This window comes from Artemia franciscana, chromosome 17 (assembly GCF_032884065.1).
Source record: "Artemia franciscana chromosome 17, ASM3288406v1, whole genome shotgun sequence".
NCBI lineage: Eukaryota > Metazoa > Arthropoda > Branchiopoda > Anostraca > Artemiidae > Artemia > Artemia franciscana.
In genome coordinates, this window is record NC_088879.1 from 24458046 (window position 1) to 24480799 (window position 22754).

A 22754-nucleotide genomic window follows, 5' to 3' on the forward strand; every position below is an offset into this window, starting at 1 on the left:
GACATCTAAAATATGTGCAAGTTGCAAAAATGTTGTAAATATATATTCAAAGTTGGGCTTAAAGAATAGCTAAGGGAAATGCCTCATTTTTTGAAATACATTGAAGTTGATAATTTCAAAAGCTACAAAGGTTTCAAAAGGATAGGCCCTTTAAAATCCTTTACAGCTGTCATTGGACCAAATGGCTCAGGTAGGTTAGCTTAAAATTGAAGCCTTTTTAGTCAGCTTAGAGTTGTCTTCAGCAATGTAAATTTATGATATAAGGTTATGGACATTTTACTGGAAAGTTCTCATCTCACTGCCATTGTCTTGGCAGTATTATACCTCTTAGGCTAAGATAGCCTGATTTATAGCAGTCTATCCTAATAAAGGACAGGAATCAGATAGACTAGCAATAAAAAATACATTGTGAAGTTCTTAATTCAGTGTTTTTTAAAAAGTTGCTACAAATGTACAGTAAAATCCTACTTTAGCTACTTTTGGCTATCTTGGAAAGGGGTTGGGTTAGGAAAGTAAAACTTTTGGGGATGCATGTATAGGCCAAAGTGTCCCAGGAAGGTATTTTGAAGTACCTTCCTCCACTCTGTATCCCTCTAGAGGGTTCTGACCTTTGATTAAATATAGTAAGAATGAAGCTTAAATAAAGTACAACAAAAGTGTTTTCAGCTTCACACCTTTGCTCAATCCCAATTTATAAAGTTTTAAAGATATGCAAATGCATTTCCTAAATTTTGGAAAAGAAAACATTGATATGGCTTAAAATTCCATTCAAATAACAGGAATTGCATTTTCAGAACTAAAGCTAGAGAAAATGAAACTGATATCTGAAAATTATGGTAAAATGCTAGTTTGTCAAAATTTCAATAGGCATAGACCTGTCATGAAGGCAAATTTCAAGACCTTCTAGAGGGAGAAAGAGTAGAAGTAGATATTCCAAAATACCTTCCCAGGACATATTTTAGCATGTAGACCTATCCATGAAAGTTTCATTTTTCTAACCTGAACTCTTTCCAAGATAGCTAAAGTAGAATTTTACCCAATGTACAGTTAGGGCTATTGAGAAAAAAACACTGATGCTGAAAACAATTAAAAAAATAAAATATTTATAGCATATCATTCCTAAAGTGTTTCACTATTTGTTACCCTCATCCACTTAATGTGCAAATAGGCCTGTATAGCACAAATCATGTATTTCTTATCCATTGTTCTAATTCTGATCCACGTTCAGAAGAAGTCAGTGATAAAACAAGCTACCAAAATGAAGATCCTTAGAGACACAGTCTATTTGATCCCAATCTACAGAGCTGAGACTTGACCTCCTACATCTAGCCTACATCTTTCCTGGACCATTTCAATGTTCTTTGATTTAAGTGACATCTGGTGGACAGACTTTGTCAACAATGAATATCCATGAATTTATGACTTCCAATTGTTCTTTTCACACCAGGCTCTCCAGCAGAGGCTTTGCTGGTTCAAACATCTTCTACAGGTGACACTCCAACTCTACTGACACTCCAACTCAGATTCTTTATGACTTCAACTCAGTCACTAGTGGCTGGAAATATCAAAAGAGAAAGCCCAAGTTCTGGTGGATTGACAGTCTTGGGGAATTCTTTGACCAGGATAGAAATCTGCTGATGTAGAGGCCCTTGCTGCTAACCTCCCCATGTAGAGAATGCTGACAATACTCTTTATACCATGCAACATGAGGATTAAGCAGAGCAAGTAAGTTTATTATGTAATTTTTTTTTGTTCAAATCAATTTAATGGCAAAGAAGCAACATTGACAAAATCAAGAAACAGAAAATACATGGCAAACATATAATTTGGGCTATGTTTTTACACATTAGGGGGGAGGGCTAGGGTAAAGTAAAGTGAAGGGCTTTTAGCAATGATATAAGTAGATGAGATAGCAGGAATTCTAATGTTATTGTCTTGTACAAACATGTAGATCAATTTCCTGCCTTTTGCTGTCATCAAACTGGGGTTCATTCTTGAACATGTTTTTATAGTACTTGGCAATTGATCTTTCCTGCTCTTCAGTGAAAGGCTGGTGAGAATTCCAGCTGCTAAATCAATTTGCTTGTTCTCCATGGTGGACTATGGAGATATTGCTCTTCTGTTTCTGAATGCCCTTGTTCCTTCCATGTAGTCACCATGTATTGATTTCTGGATGCCAAATGAGACTGCAGCTCCTTCAATAGTTTTTGTTATCATGCACTGTAGTTTTTACTGCTTTCCTTATGTTCCCTATGTTTTGAGGGCTATCTGACCTTTATACTTGTAATGGCTAGACTTCTGCAGGAAACAATTATATAAAGGATCCAAAACATGATTATTGAACAAAATGAACATATATACCAAAGAAAAGACAACTGTTTGGAAAAATTTAAGGAAGGGATAAGTAAGAAGAGATGGAAGACTTCAAGAGAGACTTCTGCTTAAGGATTCTCTTCAAGGAGAAAGTTGATGTAAAGCTTATAAAACTAGGGTTCTAGGCTTTAATAGATACATTACATGTGCTGCCTGGTAACTAAGATAATCAAGATTTTGAAGCATTGACAAAAACTGAAAGTCCAAGGCACAATGAGATTGCAGGTCTATGTTTAATAGATCTTAAGTCATCTAATGATGGACTTTGAGGTAGGTAGTTTGAACACCTCAAACTACCTCAGATGAGATGCATTTGACTCCCCTAAAAGGAGTATTGTAAATGGTAAATTGGGTATTTAACTGTAATTTCATGGACCCCCTGTAAAATTGGATTTTTACCCATTTTGTATGATTCAAGTATTTTACATATTACATATTGACATATTTTTATGGCACATTGTAATTTTCACTGCATAAAATTATCAAGAGGCTGGGAGAAACAGATATAGTAGTTTTTACTGGTTACACAGGAGGGCAAAAGACAGCAATAGAATTGTTAATTGTACTGATTAATTTTGTTGTGAAATGTCTGTGATTGAGTGTTAAATTGGTGTTTGAATAGCTCTTATCTTACAGTATATCACCTTATTTACAGATGTTTATTCTGTGTTAATGAACAGTTTACATAATCTTTCCACTAAAATAATTTCAGAAGGCAATATCATTTAGCCTGTGGGTCTATAGTTTGTTGCATGGTCGAAGTCCTGAGATGCACCTGACATTTTTTTGACTGAGAGTGGTTTGTTTGCTGTTACTATAGGTATGATATTGTTATAGTAGTTTTTACTGGTTACACAGGAGGGCAAAAGACAGCAATAGAATTGTTAATTGTACTGATTAATTTCGTTGTGAAATGTCTGTGATTGAGTGTTAAATTGGTGTTTGAATAGCTCTTATCTTACAGTATATCACCTTATTTACAGATATTTATTCTGTGTTAATGAACAGTTTACATAATCTTTCCACTAAAATAATTTCAGAAGGCAATATCATTTAGCCTGTGGGTCTATAGTTTGTTACATGGTCAAAGTCCTGAGATGCACCTGACATTTTTTTGACTGAGAGTGGTTTGTTTGCTGTTACTACTCTAGCAAAGACACACTGGGCAGTAAACATTCTACTGTTGCAACATCAATCAATCATAATAGATGTGATATATCACAATATATATATATATATATATATATATATATATATATATATATATATATATATATATATATATATATATATATATATATATATAAATCATAAATCCATCATATTAATCTGATAGATCTATCTTATAGATTATAAATAGATCATATGCCTTTTTGTATTTTCAAACAGTTCGTGGTAACGAACTGTAGTAAGGAGCGACCCGGCTCAATAGTAACCAAAACTCTAAAAAATGGAATTTTGATACCAATACCTACATCAAAAGAATCGCATTTTAATGATGATTTTAAATATATAAGTTTCATCAAGTTTAGTCTTACCCATCAAAAGTTACGAGCCTGAGAAAATTTGCGTTATTTAGAAAATAGGGGGAAACGCCCCCTAGAAGTCATAGAATCTTGACGAAAATCACACCATCAGATTCAGCATATCAGAGAACCCTCCTGTAGAAGTTTCAAGCTCCTATGCATGTTTATTTGTTTTTTTTTTTTTTTTTTACCAAAGTCAACGGATCAAAATTCTGAGATAGCCATTTTATTCAACGTAGTCGAAAAACCTTATAACTATGTCTTTGGGGACGACTTACTCCCCCACAGTCCCCGTGGGAGGGGCAACAAGTTACAAACTTTGACCAGTGCTTACATATAGTAATGGTTATTGGGAAGTGTACAGGCGTTTTCAGGAGGATTTTTTTGGTTGGGGGAGGGGTTGAGAAGAGGGGGATATGCTGGGGGAACTTTCCATCGATAGTTTGTCATGGGGGAAGAAAATCTCCATGAAGGGAGCGCAGTATTTACTAGCTTTATTGAAAAAAAACAATGAAAAAGTTCTTTCAGCTGGAAGTAAGGAGCAGCATTAAAACTTAAAACAAACAGAAATTATTACCCATTTGAGGGGCTCACCCCCTCCTAATACCTCGCTCTTTACGCTAAAGTATTTTTAGTAATTTCAACTATTTATTCTACGGCTTTTGTGATTCTGGGTCATTCTTAATGAATTGGGACAAAATTTAAGCTTTAGTGTAAAGAGCGAGGATCTGACAAGGGGGCGAACCCCCTCATATATGTAATAAAAATATGAGAATACAAAAGTTCTTTACATAAGCTAATTTATAAGCTACGTAAATCTTTTACTAATAAAAATATTCGTAAAAAATTAAAAATTCTAGTTGCCTTTTTAATTAACCAAAAAATTGGAGGGCAACTAGGCTTCCTCCCCCGCTCTTTTTTTCTCAAAATTATGAGAAAGCCATTTAGCCAAAAAAAATGCAAATTTTGTTTTAATTATTCCTCTGCGGAGAGCCAAAATCAAAACATGCATTAATTCAAAAACGTCCAGAAATTAAATACAAAAAACAAGTTTTTTTAACTGAAAGTAAGGAGCGACATTAAAACTTAAAACGACCAGAAATTACTTCGTATATGAAAGAGGCTGCTTCCTCATCAACGCCCCGCTCTTTACGCTAAAGCTTTTTACTGTTTTAAAAAGAAGAATTGAGAGAAAGAGTCAAACTTTAGCGTAAAGAGCGAGGCGTTGATGAGGAAGCAGCCTCTTTCATATACGAAGTAATTTCTGGTCGTTTTAAGTTTTAATGTCGCTCCTTACTTTCAGTTAAAAAAACTTGTTTTTTGTATTTAATCATTGAAAAGAACTAAAGAACAACCAATTTACCCCTGCTCTACACATTGAAAATTATGTTCTGGTCTTCAGAAGGTATGGGTTGTGTCAGTTCTGCTCATGTTAATTTCTGCTTGTATCTGCTTATTTATTTCTGCTCATTTTTGGTTTAATGTAGCTCTTTACTTTTCTCTGGAAAACTTATTTTGTAGAAAAAGTTTTTAAATTAATTTTGATTTGTTTTTTATTGACATAGTTTTTTTCATGGAAAAAGAATAATATTAAATTTTTTTTCTATAAGAATCCATAGTTTGGCTTGCTATTTCTATGTTGAAGGATAGGTTTCAACACGTTTTAACAACATATGCCCTTTTCAGGGACTAGCAGCAGTCTCTATTTTTACTTTTTTCTTTTCAGGTTGTTTCACTTTTTATGGCACTTGGTATTTACCGAGTGACATATAGTGATTGCAAATTTTGTTGGTCTGTCTGTCAGTCCTGGTTTTGCTAGTTTAGGTATTTCCAGATAAGCTAGGACAATGAAATTTGGCAGGCATATCAGGGACCACACCAGATTAAATTAGAAATAATCGTTTCCCCGGTTTGACCATCTGGGGGGGGGGCGAGTGGAGGGATGGTTAATTTGGAAAAATTAGAAAAAATGAGGTATTTTTAACTTACAAATGGGTGATTGGATCTTAATGAAATTTAATATTTAGAAGTATCTTGTGCCCCAGAGTTCTTATTTTAAATCCCGACTAGATCTGGTGACATCAGGGGGCAACCAGAAATCTTGGAAAATATGAAAATTGAGGTATCTTTATCTTATGAATGGGTGATTGGATTGGAATGAAACTTGATATATAGAAAGATCTTATGTCTCAGATGGTCCATTTTCAATTCGAATCAGATCTGAGGACATAGGGAGTTGGAGGGGTGAAACAGATAACTTGGAAACTAGAAATCTTGGAAAACTCTTAAGGTGGAGAGATTGAGATGCAACTTGATGGGAAGAATGAGCACACGTTCTAGATACAGGATTGACATATTTGGAGCGGATCCACTCTCTTTGGGGGAGTTGGGGGGATTTCCTGTGCTTTAACAAGTTCAGTGCTTCTGGACGTGCTAGGACAATGAAAATTGGTAGGCGTGTCAGGGACCTGCACAAATTGACTTGATAAAAGTTGTTACCCCAATTTGACCATCTGGGGGGCTGGAGGGAGAGGAAAAATTGAAAAAATTACTTTCAAATGGGTGATTGGATCTTAATGAAATTAGATATTTAGAAGGACCTCGTGTCTCAGAGCTCTTATTTTAATTCTTGACTGTATTCGGGGATATTGGGGGAGTTGGAGGGAGGAGCAGGAAATCTTGGAAAATGCTTCGAGTGGAGAGATCGGGATGAAACTTAGTGGGAAGAATTAGCGCAAGTCCTAGATACGTGATTGACATAACCAGACTGAATCCACTCTTTTTGGGGGAGTTGGGGAGGGGGTGTTAATTTGGAAAAATTAGAAAAATTGAGGTATTTTTAACTTAAGAACAGGTGACCGGATCTTGATGAAATTTGATATTTAGAAGAAACTCACGTCTCAAAGCTCTTATTTTAAATCTTGACTAGATCTGGTGACATTGGGGAGAGTTGGAGAGGGAAATCGGAATTCTTGGAAAACGCTTAGAGTGGAGAGATTGGGATGAAACTTGGTGGTAGAATAAACAAATGTTGTTGATACATGATTGACATAACTGGACTGGATCCACTCTCTTTAGGGGAGTTAGGGGGGAGTCAGTGCTCTGGCGATTTCAGTGCTTCTGGAGATGCTAGGACAATGAAAATTGGTGGGTGTTTCAGGGACCTGTATAAATTGACTTGATAAAGTTGTTCTCCCCAATCTGACCATCTGGGGGGGGGGGCTAAAGGGAGAGGAAAATGAGGTATTTTTAACCTATGAGTGGGCAATCAGATCTTAATGAATTTTGATATTCAGAAGGACCTTGTGTCTCAGAGCTCTTATTTTAAATCCCGACTGGTATTAAGCCTCTGATTTACATTTTAAATCAATCTATTGATTCCTTGAATTTTGCTAGAGTTCATGCCATATGAGCTCTTGGCTCTTCTGTCCTTGTTGCAAGTGCCATATGAGCTCTTAGCTCTTGTTCACTGAATTTGTCACTAAAGTCACTTTTTTCTGCTCATATTTAAGGTTTTTTCCCTACAATTTAGTGACCTAACAGAAGGTTGGACATTCAAATACCTTGAAAAGTTAAGTTCAATCTTGATTGGTAATCCTCCCACAGCTGCTCATAGACTTCAATTCATTAAGCATCCACCCAATTCGGCTGCTTAGAAGATGGACATTTTGGCACAGATTCTAAAGTTGTGGTCCCAGTATTTGCTTTTCTACTGTGTTTGGCTATTGCCTGTAGAAGGTAAAAAATTAAGACCCATAAGTTTAGGGGACATCAAAATGTAAGAAGGAATAAGTGTCTTTTATTAGCTTTATGAGTTTATTCTTGTGTGCATAAAGATATGAGTTGCATAAAGATCACTTTGAGTGATGGGTATGGCAAAATTTTCAGATAACTGATTTCGTAGGGAAGATGGGACTGGACACATAGTGCATGAGTGGTGTGCCAAAAGTAGTGATGTTAACAGTTCATTTTACTGGAAAATATGCAAAAAGATCCAAAAAGGATTTCAAGTTCTTATACATAACACCAAAAAGGAAAAACAAGCTGAACAAATCTACTGTGCTGAACCAATGTCAGCTCAGACTCACTGGATAAAATTCAACCAAAAACAAGTTACATGCTGGAAATGCTCTACAAAAGTTGAAGCTTGAAATGTTCTGCATAAGAGATGCAGATTTGAAGGTAGAAATAATATGGGCCTTGAAGACCATAGCCCCTTTTTTGCTGCATATCTGTGCAATAGCATTGCTGATGTCTTTTGAACTATGTTCCCAGTGGAGGAACATAGAAGCCTGGAAGGCTTCTCGTTAAATGCCAAAAAAATGACATACTTGTTGGCAAAGACAATTTATCCTTATTTTAGGGAAATTTTGGTTGAAGACATCCAGATGTCTAACTTTGTACTGGCATATGATGAGACCACATACAGTGCTGGAATGAAGGAGCTCCAAATAAGGCTCTTGTACTGGTTGAAGGAGCAAAAACTGGTTATCAATTTGCATCCTAGAACATATTATCTAGGACATGCTACTTGTGAGGATCTGAGCAAGACACTCCTCCATTGTGTAGAAGATGAAGGACTTCCACTTGAAAGACTGTTGATGCTTACAAGTGATGGTCCAACTGTCAATAAGATAGTTCGGTCAATTTTTGACTTGGAAAACACAGACACAACAGTTCTTTTAAATATGGGTACCTACAACATCCATACAGTGCATAATGCATTCCAAAAAGGACTTCAGGAACTTGGGAGGAATGTTCTGATATGATAATTACTATTTACCCATTCTTCAGCGGATGTTCTGCTCATTTTGATGATTTTAGCCAGTGTCAGCTAAAAGTTAAGGATCTGCTACATAAGCTTGTAAAGCACATCCCCACTAGGAGGCTTACCATAGGAGAAGCCGAATACCATAGGAAATCCGTGCAAAGAAAAAGTGGTTACAGTACTTTATTTCAAATCCAAAATGTGTGAAAGTTGTCAGTTGGCTAAGAAAGCCAACAATGAAAGCTGAAATTGAGTTTGTTGTGATATTTGGAAATACCTTCACTATATTCACTGGTGTTTCAATAACAAGGTGTTAAAAACAAGAGCCAATTTATGTGCTGAATTTTGAGTTGAGTTGCTTATGCACTGTTCTTCTCAGACAGATTGTACATGCCAATGATGTCAACTATCACCTTGCAGTGGAATTTGAAAGTGTAGACAGTGCTGTAGAAGTACATCTAAAGCAATTTTTGTGTGATGAGTGGATCCTGGCACCTCTTGCTTCTTCAAAAGTGACTTGGAAAGATAGGAAACTTTTTTTTCCTAGGAGTTAGGAAGGTCGTCAAAGCTGCTGTACAGTATTTATTGAGAAATCCCTAGCTGCTTCAGCCTTTCTAAGCTCAATTCCCAGCCTTTGGGTTGCAGTTATGCTCTCTACATTGCAAAAGAACTTTCATTTTAGAAAAACATAGGAAAAGTTCTGGGAGAAGGGTTATTACTACAGTGGGCCCTCTGTCACCACCCACAAACATTAGACAAATCAATAGCTATTGGCACAAGATCCTAGATCTGAAGTCACCAGTGGTGATAAAAATATCAGGCCTTGTGTTGAGTAGTTAGAGCAGCTCTTTTACTCTGCCGTATAAGTGCTGATCTGGAGCAAGGGTTTTCTTGTTCAGATCAGCTTATGAAGCCCATACAGAGGAGCAGACCCTAAACGCTAAAGCTTTTGTTGCTGATGCTCTGTGCAACTATGAGAATAAACTCAAGCTTATGCCAATCAGAAACAAGCTGCTGTTTGACCAGATCAGCTAGAGCTAGCTATGAACTTTACATTATTGGACAAGAAAAGGATGAATTGGAAAAAGAAAAGCTTGAAGCTGAAAAGGAAGATGGTGAATTGGCAGTCCAGGACCTGGTCCAGGGGAAGCAGAAAATAACAGAGCTAGAGTCAGACATTTTATTAAAAATAAGAGATGGCTAAAGAGAAGAAAGAAATTGTTGATACTCTTGTAAAAGAAGCAGGAGAATGTCGGAAGAAAGCATTTGAAAAGAAGGACTTTTTAACCATTGATCTGGCTCAAAGTATGCTGGAAGCTGCACTAAAAGCCCGTCTCAAAGGCAAATGATGCTGTATCTATGGAAGTACTTGTTTTGAAGAGGAAACCAGAATTGATTGATCGCCTTTCAAAATGATGACGCTAATTATGTTAAGTGCAATTCTACCAGTGATTTGTTACGGTTACACTTACTCGTAGACGCCAATTGTATGGTTTATTCCTGTTTGTGAACATTCAAAAGTTCTGCTGTACTAAGTTTGTTTGTTCCTTGTACCTTAATCAAAGTTGTTCTTTCATCAAAGTTCTTTTTATCTATGAGTAAATAAATTAATTAAAGATAAAATAAGACTTCCTGCCTTCTTTTCTGTAACCCCACAGGCTTTTAGAGGGCAATGATGATCATAAGGTAGTAACTGGGCTTGCGTAGTTCATCTGCCTGTGCTCTTGAGTGCCTCTTGGTAGTTTGGAAAATTTAAGAAATTGAAAAATTATTCAGTCTTGCTCATTTTATAAACTCATTTTATTTTACTGATTTTTCTTATTGATATTCGTGAGTAGTTGTTTTTTTTTTCTTATTTGCTATTCAACAATTTTGTAAGTTGTTTTAGGGAGACATATTTTTCAACACTGATGTCCAAAAGTGTTAGTCCCCCTTTCTTTTTTTTGTCAAGCTTTGACTGAATGACCATTATCCAAACCTTGAATTAATTAAAGTACTGTATGTTGTTATTCTTTGCAATGTTACTCTGTAAGAGTCATGGGTGATCAAACTTTCTTCATAAAACTTTGGAATTTTATAAGTTGGGAAAAGTCTACATTAGTTTTTACACTAGTTTAGAGTTCAGGTTTGAGGCTTTGTTATAGACTTTAAAACATTTTAAGGCTCTTCCAAAGATGGTAGAATACACAGATAGAAAAAAAAATATTGGACAAAGCTTATGAATTTTGTCCAAATGGTCAACAGTAGTTGGCTGTTTTTTATTGATTTCTTTAAAAAGTGTTTTTCTTGTGGAAATAAAGAGCAAAGCTGTAACCAATAATGAACCAATAAAGATGGTTCGTAATTAGACCTATCATACCTATCCATATAATGAATGTTTTATATGACCCTTCAGTTTAGTATTATTTTTTAGAATTCCATCTTATCATGCCTTCTCGAGATATGTAATCTTGATTACATATCAAGATACGTATCTATGATATGTAACTCTTAGGTACTTAGCATAACTCTATTTCCTTTTATAGGCAAATCAAATTTCATGGATGCTATCAGTTTTGTTATGGGAGAAAAAACTTCTAGTCTTCGAGTAAAACGGTTAGGTGATTTGATCCATGGAGCTTCGATAAACAGGCCTGTGTCAAACAGGTAAATAATTTTTTTTTATTTTAACTGTTACGTGCATGACATTATAGTATCATAAATAAAGGCAATGAAATTTATCCTCTCTGACACATTTACCTTATTAAGATTGAGAAGCATATATGGTTAAATGCGGAAAATAACATCTTGCATATGCCTTCCATTTTTTGCTTCTCAGATTTGAGCTCTTTTGATTAACTCTGCCATAACCTTTTCCAAAGTTTCTTCCCTTATTTTTCTAGTGAGATGTCCCTTTAGCTGTATTAAATATTGGGGCTAAAGAGAAATATCATTAGAGAAATAAGAGAAACAAGGCCGGAAACTTTGGAAAAGGCTACTCCAGAGGTAATCAAAAGAGCTCAAATTGTGGAGCAGGAAATAGAAGGTATCCTGTTACATCCTCATTTCTCTTATTTATCTAGTGATGTTTAGCTATATTAAACATTAGGTCTTATTAACAAAAATGTTCTCCTTTAGATATCTTCCTAAGAAAAAGTCGGGGCCAATGTGATCAGGAAAACGAGGTGGCCAATTAATATAATCAGATCTAAATATTAATTCTTCCACTAAAACGTTCCCATACAGTGTACAATTCATGTATGCTGGATGACATTTTCTCCATGATTAATTTTAAGGATCTGAAACAAATAAATAAAAAAAAAAATATTAAGCCTATGTCAGCTCAGACTCACTGGATAAAATTCAACCAAAAACAAGTTACATGCTGGAAATGCTCTACAAGAGTTGAAGCTTGAAATGTTCTGCATAAGAGATGCAGATTTGAAGGTAGAAATAATATGGGTCTTGAAGACCATAGCCCCTTTTTTGCTGCATATCTGTGCAATAACATTGCTGATGTCTTTTGAACTATGTTCCCAGTGGAGGAACATAGAAGCCTGGAAGGCTTCTCATTAAATGCCAAAAAAATGACATACTTGTTGGCAAAGACTATTTATCCTTATTTTAGGGAAATTTTGGTTGAAGACATCCAGATGTCTAACTTTGTACTGGCATATGATGAGACCACATACAGTGCTGGGGTGAAGGAGCTCCAAATAAGGCTCTTGTACTGGTTGAAGGAGCAAAAACTGGTTATCAATTTGCATCCTAGAACATATTATCTAGGACATGCTACTTGTGAGGATCTGAGCAAGACACTCCTCCAGTGTGTAGAAGATGAAGGACTTCCACTTGAAAGACTGTTGATGCTTACAAGTGATGGTCCAACTGTCAATAAGATAGTTCGGTCAATTTTTGACTTGGAAAACAAAGACACAACAGTTCTTTTAAATATGGGTACCTACAACATCCATACAGTCCATAATGCATTCCAAAAAGGACTTCAGGAACTTGGGAGGAATGTTCTGATATGATAATTACTATTTACCCATTCTTCAGCGGATGTTTTGCTCATTTTGATGATTTTAGCCAGTGTCAGCTAACAGTTAAGGATCTGCTACATAAGCTTGTAAAGCACATCCCCACTAGGAGGCTTACCATAGGAGAAGCCGAATACCATAGGAAATCCGTGCAAAGAAAAAGTGGTTACAGTACTTTATTTCAAATCCAAAATGTGTGAAAAATGTCAGTTGGCTATGAAAGCCAACAATGAAAGCTGAAATTGAGTTTGTTGTGATATTTGGAAATACCTTCACTATATTCAAGTACAACCTGAAATGAAATCCAATTCCTTCATGTTTTAACAATTTTTACTATTACATTTCTAATAGATTTATCTATGTACATTGTCAAGTAACATTCATTCAATCTGGTTCATTCAATTTTACATTGCTTACCTATTTGCTTACCTCCTGATGTTGTACAGATGGGCTCTTGTCTTCTGTAGAAATTTTCTTACTATGAATAACCTAACAAATCACTTTGTTGGCCTAACTTTTTCATTGTTGGCTATATATATATATATATATATATATATATATATATATATATATATATATATATATATATATATATGTATATATTTTTTTTTAGAAATTAGTCACATTGTAAAGATGAATTCTATAATTGTTTAGTTCATTCAGGTTTTTTGCAATGTGTTAATATTTGTGATTTGGTAAAATTTATTATATTTAGTTTACCTATTGTTGCTAAAAAGAGGGATATATTAACTGGATAAGCTTGTTTTGGTGTTACTTGGTTGTTTTACATTTGCTGTTTTTTTTTTTCTTTCATAGGTATGTATTCTGGGGGTGATACCTGACACGGGGATGCCATGGATATTCTGTGGTAGCCACAACACTTGGCTGGGTAGAGAATTTAAAGTGGCGAAACCCTATATAGGCCAGTGTATTCTCCTGATGAGCCCTTGGGTTGGGTTGTTGCCTCTGAATTATTTGTCTTTATTATTTTTTCTATTGTTTGGTAAATGACGACTTATACTTATTGACGACATGACTGCCTGTCCATGGATTATTATGGTTGATTGTGTATGGCTATGCTGTTTGACCTATGTGATTGTATGGATGAGTAGGGTTAAGGCCTCATTCAAGTGCTGGTCTATATTAATCACTAATTTAGGAAAACAGTCCCTTTTCTCCTTCTGTCTCTCTTCTTTTCTTTTTTTTGTGTTTGTGCTGTTGCATTGGGGATTTCTCTTTTCATGATATATATATATATATATATATATATATATATATATATATATATGTATATACATATATATATATATATATATATATATATATATATATATATATATATATATATATATATATATATATATATATATATATATATATATATATATATATATATATATATATATATAATATTACTCAAAATATGTTGTGGAGTCTTGTACACAAAGTAATAAAACAGTTTATTCATAGTAAGAAAATTTCTACAGAAGACAAGAGCCCATCTGTACAACATCAGGAGGTAAGCAAATAGGTAAGCAATGTAAAATTGAATGAACCAGATTGAATGAATGTTACTTGATAATGTACATAGATAAATCTATTAGAAATGTAATAGTAAAAATTGTTAAAACATGAAGGAATTGGATTTCATTTCAGGTTATTTAAAGTCCGGAAATTTTCGCAGAAGATGAGATCCAATTTGTACAGCATCAGGAAGACCTTCTAGTTTCTTTGTAACTTCATATCCATTATAAAGAAGCTTATCTGCTAGAGTTGGTCACTTGAAAGTTTTTCTTTCCCGCTCTATATAAGAATTATGCTTCATATTCATCTCCAATCTTGCTAATAACTTCCCCAAGAAATTCCTCATCATTATGCTTGATAAGACGCCATTCTCCAACGGCTAGACTGCCATTGACTTCAGCAGACTTTGGTGTATCCATGCTGATTGTATTATCTAGCTGCTGCATTGATTAGAAAGGCTTAGACTTCTTGGCATTCTCATATAAATGCACCCCATTATAAGACCATTGTGCAACATGCATTTTCAGAATGCCATTCACTTGTGCCTTATCTCTCCTTAAGTCATTACTGTCTCTATGTTAATCAATATGTTCCTTTGAAATATGCCAGACAGTTATTTTATTCATCAATCCATTAGCAGCACATGCCAAATCATTAGATGATTGCACAACCGTAGCATTAGAACCCTTGCTCATTGCAGATCTCCTAACAAGTAATTTAGCATTACCTCCGATCCCATCGACTGCTCCCTAACCATAACATGTGGCAAAATATTACCGGCAAAATGAGACTTTATGGTTTATCTGATAGCTTTTTAAGAAATTGGACTATGGATTTATTTTTGAATTCCGAAGAAGGGCCATTGGTCCAAATAATTTCACACTTAATACCAGGCATACCTTCCTTCGTCAAGTAGTTACTGTAAAGGTGATCAATGAATGCAGCAACTGTGTCCTTAGATTTTTTCTTTGTATCTGAGCATGTCAAATAAGTCTTACACTCTCCATTTTAGGTTGCAGTAGCTGTGAACAGAGTTCACTTGTCCTACTCCATAGTGCACTTTGAATTTCATATTTTTTTTGTCATATGTCTAGCATATACCATGTCTAATAAAGAACTCTTCTGCAGCTTGAATTATTTCTTGGGGTAATTTCTACTTGTACCAGACAAGTTGTGTTCCTTTTGTTCCTGCAACTCTATACCTGCTCTTTTAGCTAAACCATGAACAACAGCTTTCTTTTTTCTTGGGGAAACAGGTAAATTCCTTGAGATACGAGCTAATGCTTTTCCAAATGATTGTGTTCTTTGATAAGAACTTTGGAAGTTTGTATTTGGTGTAGCTGAAACATCAGTAGAAGTATTTTCTGTTTTCGATTGTCTGTATTTTCTTTTCCGTTCTGCTTCTTTCTTACGTAAGTTTTGTTTATCTTCATTAGTAAGTGTTTCTTTTTTCTTTGCTCTGTATTCAGCTACACGCTTTCGTTCTTTTGCCAAATAGTCTGGATTTTTCTCTTTAAGGCCTTTTCTGTATTCCTTACAATTTTCTCCACGTGACTTCTTCTTTTTGTGGCTCCATTGTTGAGTTATTGTCTGAAATTAAAGAAATGTCCTGTACGAGATGTCCCATTCAAGACCCGATAGTCTCGTTCGGGAAAACTTTAAATTTTTAATATTTTTTTTTGACCAATTAAAGCTACTGTAATGAGTCTTGAGCGATTGAATATAGATAGGATAAATTTAGAAAATATGAAATAACAAGTTAATTATGTCTATAGTTCTTGTGCAATGGAACTTTTTCAAGTTTGAAGTCTCGTACGGTACATTACCACTTCAGTATCACTGTTCAGTAACACTGAACCTGAAAAGTGGCACCGCTCGGTCAAAGCGATGAGTGGAAATGTTTCGAAAACCACTGTCAAGATATGTGACGATAATATGCGAACAATGGGATCCAGTGACATTAATGCATTTCTCACCTCCATTTGTACCACTTTTCCAGCCGTTACCTCCCAGGAGAAAGCCTCGCTTCTTGATGATTGCCCCAATGAAGGCACAATAGCACTCAGTGAATTTAAGGTGTATAATGTAATCAGGAAAGAAAAGACAAACGTTTCTCCTTTCCCAGGTGAAATCCCTGCAAAGCTGATGCGTGGATTTGCTTTGTTCCTAGTCCTGCCACTCTCGGTTCTTATAAACCAGTTCTTTGCATCCGGGACCTTCTCTAGATCGTGGAAAATGACCCACATCCGTGCAATTCCAAAAGTGAAATCGCCCAAGTCGTTTGATGATTTAAGACCAATCTCCCTAACGCCATGCCTAGCACAAGTGAAAGAACCGTTTATCTTGTGGCGGCTACTAGAGCAAGTTAGTGAGACTATCGACAAATACCAATATGACGGACTCCCAAAATGGGGGACGTCTATGTACTTAGTCAGAATGTACGATCAGATCCTGAAGTGGCTTGAAAAGCAAGGCTGTTTTGTCGACCTAGCAGCCATTGACTTTCGCAAAGCTTTTGATCTCTTATCACACCTAGTGGCCTCTCAAAACTTGAAACGAATGGGTACTAAACGCCAAATGCTAGCCATTGTGCTCGATTTTCTGTTTGAAAAACCGCAAAAAGTATTTGCTTTACGCGAAGAGGACTGTGACTCATAGTGGAGTAAAATAAATTGCGGTGCCCCGCAAGGGACGAAATTGACAGGAATAAAGTTTCTTGCCATCATCAACTACTTGCTGGTTGAACATAACGACAAATACAAATTTGTCGACGATTTGTCGCTTTTACTTGCCTATTTTCTATCTTCTTTGTCGCTCTTACTCCTACCAAGCAATTCCCTGGAATCACTTTTGATCTACTAAGTTCACAGTACTCCGATACCCGCTAAAGAGAGATTTCGTTCCTCCTGAAGTTTTTTCCCTGTTGTGAGTGAGATGAAAATACTAGGTGTGATTTTCTCACATGATTGCTCTTTTACTACCCATATTAATAGTGTGACCTGTAAAGCTAACGCATCTCTGCAAATCCTTTCAAAAATGCGTCACTTCGGGTGCAACGCCCACAGTCTTCTTCGGGCATACCTGTGCTACGTACGCCCCATACTTGAATACGCCTGTCCTGTCTGGGGCCTGTCAGTATTAAGAACCGCCTATCTGATGCAGAAACTGGTGTCAGTCCAAAAACGGATAACCAGGATCATTCTGAGTAATAGAGACTTCCTACCTCGATGCCCTAGCAACTCTGGAACTCCAAAGTTTGGAACTCCGTTTGGGTAACCGTATCTTATCCTGCTGCTGTCTAACCCTGCTCACCGTGACATTTTACCCCCCAGAAGCCTCGAAAGTCAACCGTACGAGACAAAAGCTAAACTTGTGCCTGTGGGTGCTCGGACAAACCGCTACTAGAACTCTTTTTTCCCTTTTTACGTCATTATATAATAATGCGCAATAACATGTTTTGTAGTTCAACGTCAAATTAGCCAATTGAGCTATGATTGTTAAATAAACTTTTTTTTCCCATCTCTCTCTATATATGATTTGTTAATGGCTATAAAATCAAATCCATATTATTACTTTAAAATGAGTTTGTATATTTTGTAAGAAAATATGTTGCTGCAATGCCCTTTTAAGCATTTTTATAATATATTTTCATTACTAATGCATCAGCTACTTATACTATTTAATGTATAATATTTTTCTGGTGACACGGAAAATGGTCGCTTATCTTATGTGATTGATTTTTTAAGATATCACGAAAAAAGAAAGCTGGCAACATTAAACAATGAAAATATGGTATGTCTAGTTATTAAAAAATTAGCAAAATAGGAAATTAGACACACTTATTTTTTTGTAGTCACGTCCTCTGTTTCATGGAATGCTCCCTTTATTAATTTTTTTTTAGTTTTAATAATTACATATTTAATTTTAAGTTTTAATGCGCTTTGATCTAATTGATGTGAGTTCTTATCAACTCTTGTAGACATAGAGGTGAAATATTCATAGAAAAAAAATCGAATGTTTTAAAATAATTCCTCGTTGTTATACCTTGAGTTATTTGTATTATGCAAAGGCAGTCTGGCCCCCGTCGTGATTTGTATTGAATCATATATTTACAAATCTTGAATTTTTTTCAAATCTTGAGATGAAATAAGGACCCAAAATATAACAAAAAAATGAAAAAGAAAGAGATGGAAGGAGGTAGCTGTTAATCTAATACAGGCAATTAAAGACGCGTCAACTCAGGACATAGTAACAATTAGACAATTTTTTCAAGCAAATTGTGTTGTGTGTTAGGACTTGTCGGTCATGTGTCAATCCCAAAACACGGTAGTCCAGCTTAGACTCTAAGTGGGCGAGCCATTAGGCTTAGGTCACTTGTTCGCCTATTAGTCCAAACAAATTCAGTCCCTCTGTTTTGCGTACAAGTTCAGTAGACATTGTCCGTCATGAGTCAATAGAAAATCTCGATCGTGCCCATTGCGATTCCAGTAGACTTTCTAAGTATGCAAAGCTCATATAATGAGAAGAATCTCAGTTACACAATGGTCTTTAAAGTTCTGTGGACATGGTCAGTCATAAATCTATGATATTTTTTTGTGTTTGGGGTCTCAAATTGCCTTCAAATGGCTCAAAGAAATTCATAGACTATTTAACTTACCCTTATTCCGTGACTATTTACCTTGGTTTTACTCTAGGAAAGATGGATGGAAGATAGACTATCTATCGACAAGCGAAATGAGATCATTTTTACATAAATCTGAAAAAGGTTTATGCCAGCTTTGCCTCTCACTCAGACTATCTGTCTTGGCTTTTTCTCCAATTAGCAATGGCTTGAAGGCAACTTGATTTTAATTCAAATTTGTAATTGACTATTAAATTTAGATCTGCTACTGATTTTCGAAGAAGTTTTCAAAAATGTTCCCTGATTTCAAAAATAGGAAAATCCCGACCGAATTATAAAAATATGAACATTCGATTTAAGAACGTATTTTTCTAAGGTTTTGGGCTCTTATCTTTGAATGGAATGTTTCTTTTCTTGTCAGGTTTTTTGGGTAATAGTTCTACAGGGCTAAAGATTGAGACTGGTTTTGATGCTCTTATAGAATATATGGGTCATCTTCAGGCCAAGTCTACTAATAAAGAACTGCTTTTGTTACGATAACTAAGGACTCCCCGTCCCTGTCCCTTATCCACTAACTTGATTTTAGTTGTTGCCTTTGTATGCGTCAAATTGACTGTAGTTCAATGTGTTTTTTCTTTGCTCCCCCAATTTATCTGTTTCGACTGTTTTTGTACATAAAACAGAAAGCGATATAGACCACCGACCAATTTCCTTCATGCTTAGTATTTCTCTGTCGCAAGATAGTTCTACTAGACGTGGGAATCGTAGATGGTTTACCAGGCGAAATTGGAATAAGGCTAATTGGGCTCTTTATATTTCTACCTTTACGGCTTTTCTGTCTAGGATTAAAGTTCCTTCTCAGCTATTTCAGGTTGGATCTAAATTTGTAAATGATAAGAATTTTCTGAACAAATATTATTTTGATATTATATCATGCATGAAGGAAGCTGAGAGGGTGGCGGTTCCCGAAGAACGTGTTAAATTAAATACGCGGAAGCCTGAATGGTCATGGTATCCGGGTCTAAAATCAGTGAAAAATAAAGCCAAATTTTGGCTACGTATTTGGGTTTCTTGCGAACAACCACGTAGCGGTGTAGTATTTCAGCTTAAACAGGAAACTAAATTAGAGTATAAAAAGTATTTACAGTCTGCAAAATCTAAAATTTGCAAATTCCCGTCAAGTAATTTAGATTGGAAAAAAGTGGTAAATTCAGATAAAATCGATGATTCTCCGTCAACAAGTAGCCCAATTAGTCCTGCTGCTTGATGCAAATATTACAACCAGATTGTCACACTATAAACCACTTTGTTCATGCTACTTTTATGAGGCTTCTTATTTCTGCGCTTCCCATATCACTCCGCCAGAACCGGATCCTCCCAGTTAATTTAGTTTCGGTAGCACAAGCTATAAAGAAGCATTAGTCTAGCTGTATTGATTGTGATCGTATAAGTGCAAAACACCTAAATGTTGATTGTCCAGCTATAGTCCAACATTTACAACTTCTGTTTCAAATGTGCTTATGCACCTCGGTTGTGCCTGAAAGTTTTTGTGCGGAACAGTTACTTCGATCCTGAAAAAAGGAAAGATTCCGACTGATTGCGCATCTTACAGGCCAACAACGGTTTCTTGCGATATCAGCAACATTTTTGAGTATCTTCTCCTCCGATCATTTAATTTTCCGGCATATTTTGGTGAAAATTAGATTGGGTTTTCAGCTGGGGTAAGTTGCCAGTAGGCCCATCGAATTTTGGCTAATGTTCTTACTGAGGCTACTAAAAAGGGATTCGAGTTAAATTTATGTGCTTTGGATCTCTCCAAAGCCTTTGACACCGTTACGCATTCCCAAGCTATCTTTTCCCTTTTTATTCACGGTATCAGCATATCGATAATTTTTCTTCTTAGATATTGGTATTCAAATTCCTTCTTGCGGATTAAAACGGATATGAGGGTTTCGGAAAGTAAAATTCCTGTACGACGTGGGGTCCGGCAAGGTGCTGTCCTCTCCCCCTCTATTTTCAAACTTTGTATATCATCTGTTCTTTCCTCTATCCCACCTACTTTCATCCTTAATTCTGTAGATATTTCTTATCTTGCCTATGCGGATGATATTCTTTTGATCAGTAGGACTAAAAAAGGGCTTTCTTTGTCTGTTTCAACAGTAGCATCTAAACTTCATGCGATTGGACTTTCTCTTAATCTTACAAAGTGTGAATATCTTTCATTTAATAGTAATATCACTACTCCTCTAATCTGTGGATCTTTTTCTATCCCGTCAGTTTCTTCATTTCGGTGGCTGAGAATTAATATTAGTAAAACACTAAAATCCTTACGGACTCTCGTCGTTGCTGATTGCAAGAAGAAAATCCAATTAAGTTACTCTAAAATTGTTGCTAACCTAGGTAGATACAATAGAAAGTCTCTTGCTAAATTATATTCGGCTTTTACAGATCATTCGGTGTTGCTTATTTCTGGTATTTACGCTATTTTTCATAAAAAAGATATCAGTTCAATTCGTTCTTATTATTTTCGGTCTTCCCGTTTTCTATTGTATCTGCCTCCATGGTACAGAAATAGGAACCTCATATCTGTTTACAGTTTCCCGGATATTGGGTCGAAACTCATGGAGCTTGCTGGCAAAATACCCCAGCCTACTTATAAGTATCTGCCTGCTCACAGTGGCCTTACTCGTTTGCTTTAGTTTCTTGTTCTTTCTGTTTTGTTTAGTGTTTGTTTTATTTCTTTTATTGATACTCCGCTTTGATTTTTTGTAGCGGGTCAAAAATAAATTATTATTATTGACTGTAGTTCATTAATAAAGCAGCAAAAAGGTTTGGCTCTTTGACTCTGTTAATTTTTCTCATTCATTTTCCATTTTATTCTTTAGAGCTGCAGTTACTGCCGAATTTGAGTTAGCTGATGGTACAATCAAGCGATTTACAAGATCAATTGCTAGCTCTTCTTCTGAGCATCGGATTGATGAAGAAACAGTAACCAGTCAAGTCTACCTTCAAGAGTTGGAAAAGCTAGGCATCAATGCCAAAGCAAAGAATTTTTTAGTTTTTCAAGGGGCTGTTGAGTCGATTGCTATGAAGAGTCCTAAAGAAAGAACTGCTCTTTTTGAAGAAATCAGCGGGTAATTTTATTGTTTGCGTTTCGTAAACCACTTTTCTGTTGCTTGACGAGGAAACATTTGTATAATACCAAACTTTTTCTGTAAGAAAAATGGGTAAATTAATGAAGACTTGCTGCCTTCAAAAACTAAATATTCTCCTGAAGCCTACGTACCCTAAATGCTTACTGGTTATCAAAATATCTGGTACAAAGATTTATTTTGTGTTTTCCAGGCTATTCAGCTTGTTTTTATTTCTGGCAGATTGTCCCTTAAGGGTGTGGGGTGAATCCCCCATTTAAAAAGATCAGCACTAAGTAAAGTAGTTACAGCTTTTTGCTTATAGTAGAGCAATTAAAGTCCTTATATTTGAAAGGAGGGTGCACAAAACATTGGTAAGCAATTTTGTTCGGGCTCCAAAGACCTCTCTAAAATTGAACGTCCTGACATTTCTTGGGGTAGGGATATCTGCTGCCTTATTTGCAAAATTGTCTGTCATTTAATTTTATTTAATTTCTTTATGGCTAGGAATATGAAGAAACGCAATAGAATATCCAGTTGAAAATAATAACTGATCTTTTGGCGTATCCCTTTCGGGTCATGATCATCAGCATGATAATTTATTTGGCTAAGAAGATGGATTGAAGAAAGGGAATCTGACAGGAACAGAATGTTCCTTGAAGGGGTCTTTATATCATTTAAGGCATCTAATACAAGTCGTACTGCAAATATTTTAGCAGAAATTACTGATGAATTACTCGGAAGGGGGGCATAATTACTCAAGTTTAGGTCCGGGATACAGGCAGCTGCCCC

General features: G+C 35.7%; 1 protein-coding gene across 1 annotated transcript in view; it reads left to right on the plus strand.

The window, feature by feature from the left end:
* The window catches only part of LOC136038043 (structural maintenance of chromosomes protein 1A-like), a 122691-nt gene continuing 99937 nt past the window's right edge, over positions 1-22754 (plus strand). The window contains exons 1-3 of the mRNA XM_065720992.1: positions 1-190; positions 11193-11313; positions 21717-21965. Of these exons, the coding sequence (XP_065577064.1) occupies positions 79-190; positions 11193-11313; positions 21717-21965 (482 nt within the window). The 5' untranslated portion in view covers positions 1-78. The remainder of the gene's footprint in view (positions 191-11192; positions 11314-21716; positions 21966-22754) is intronic.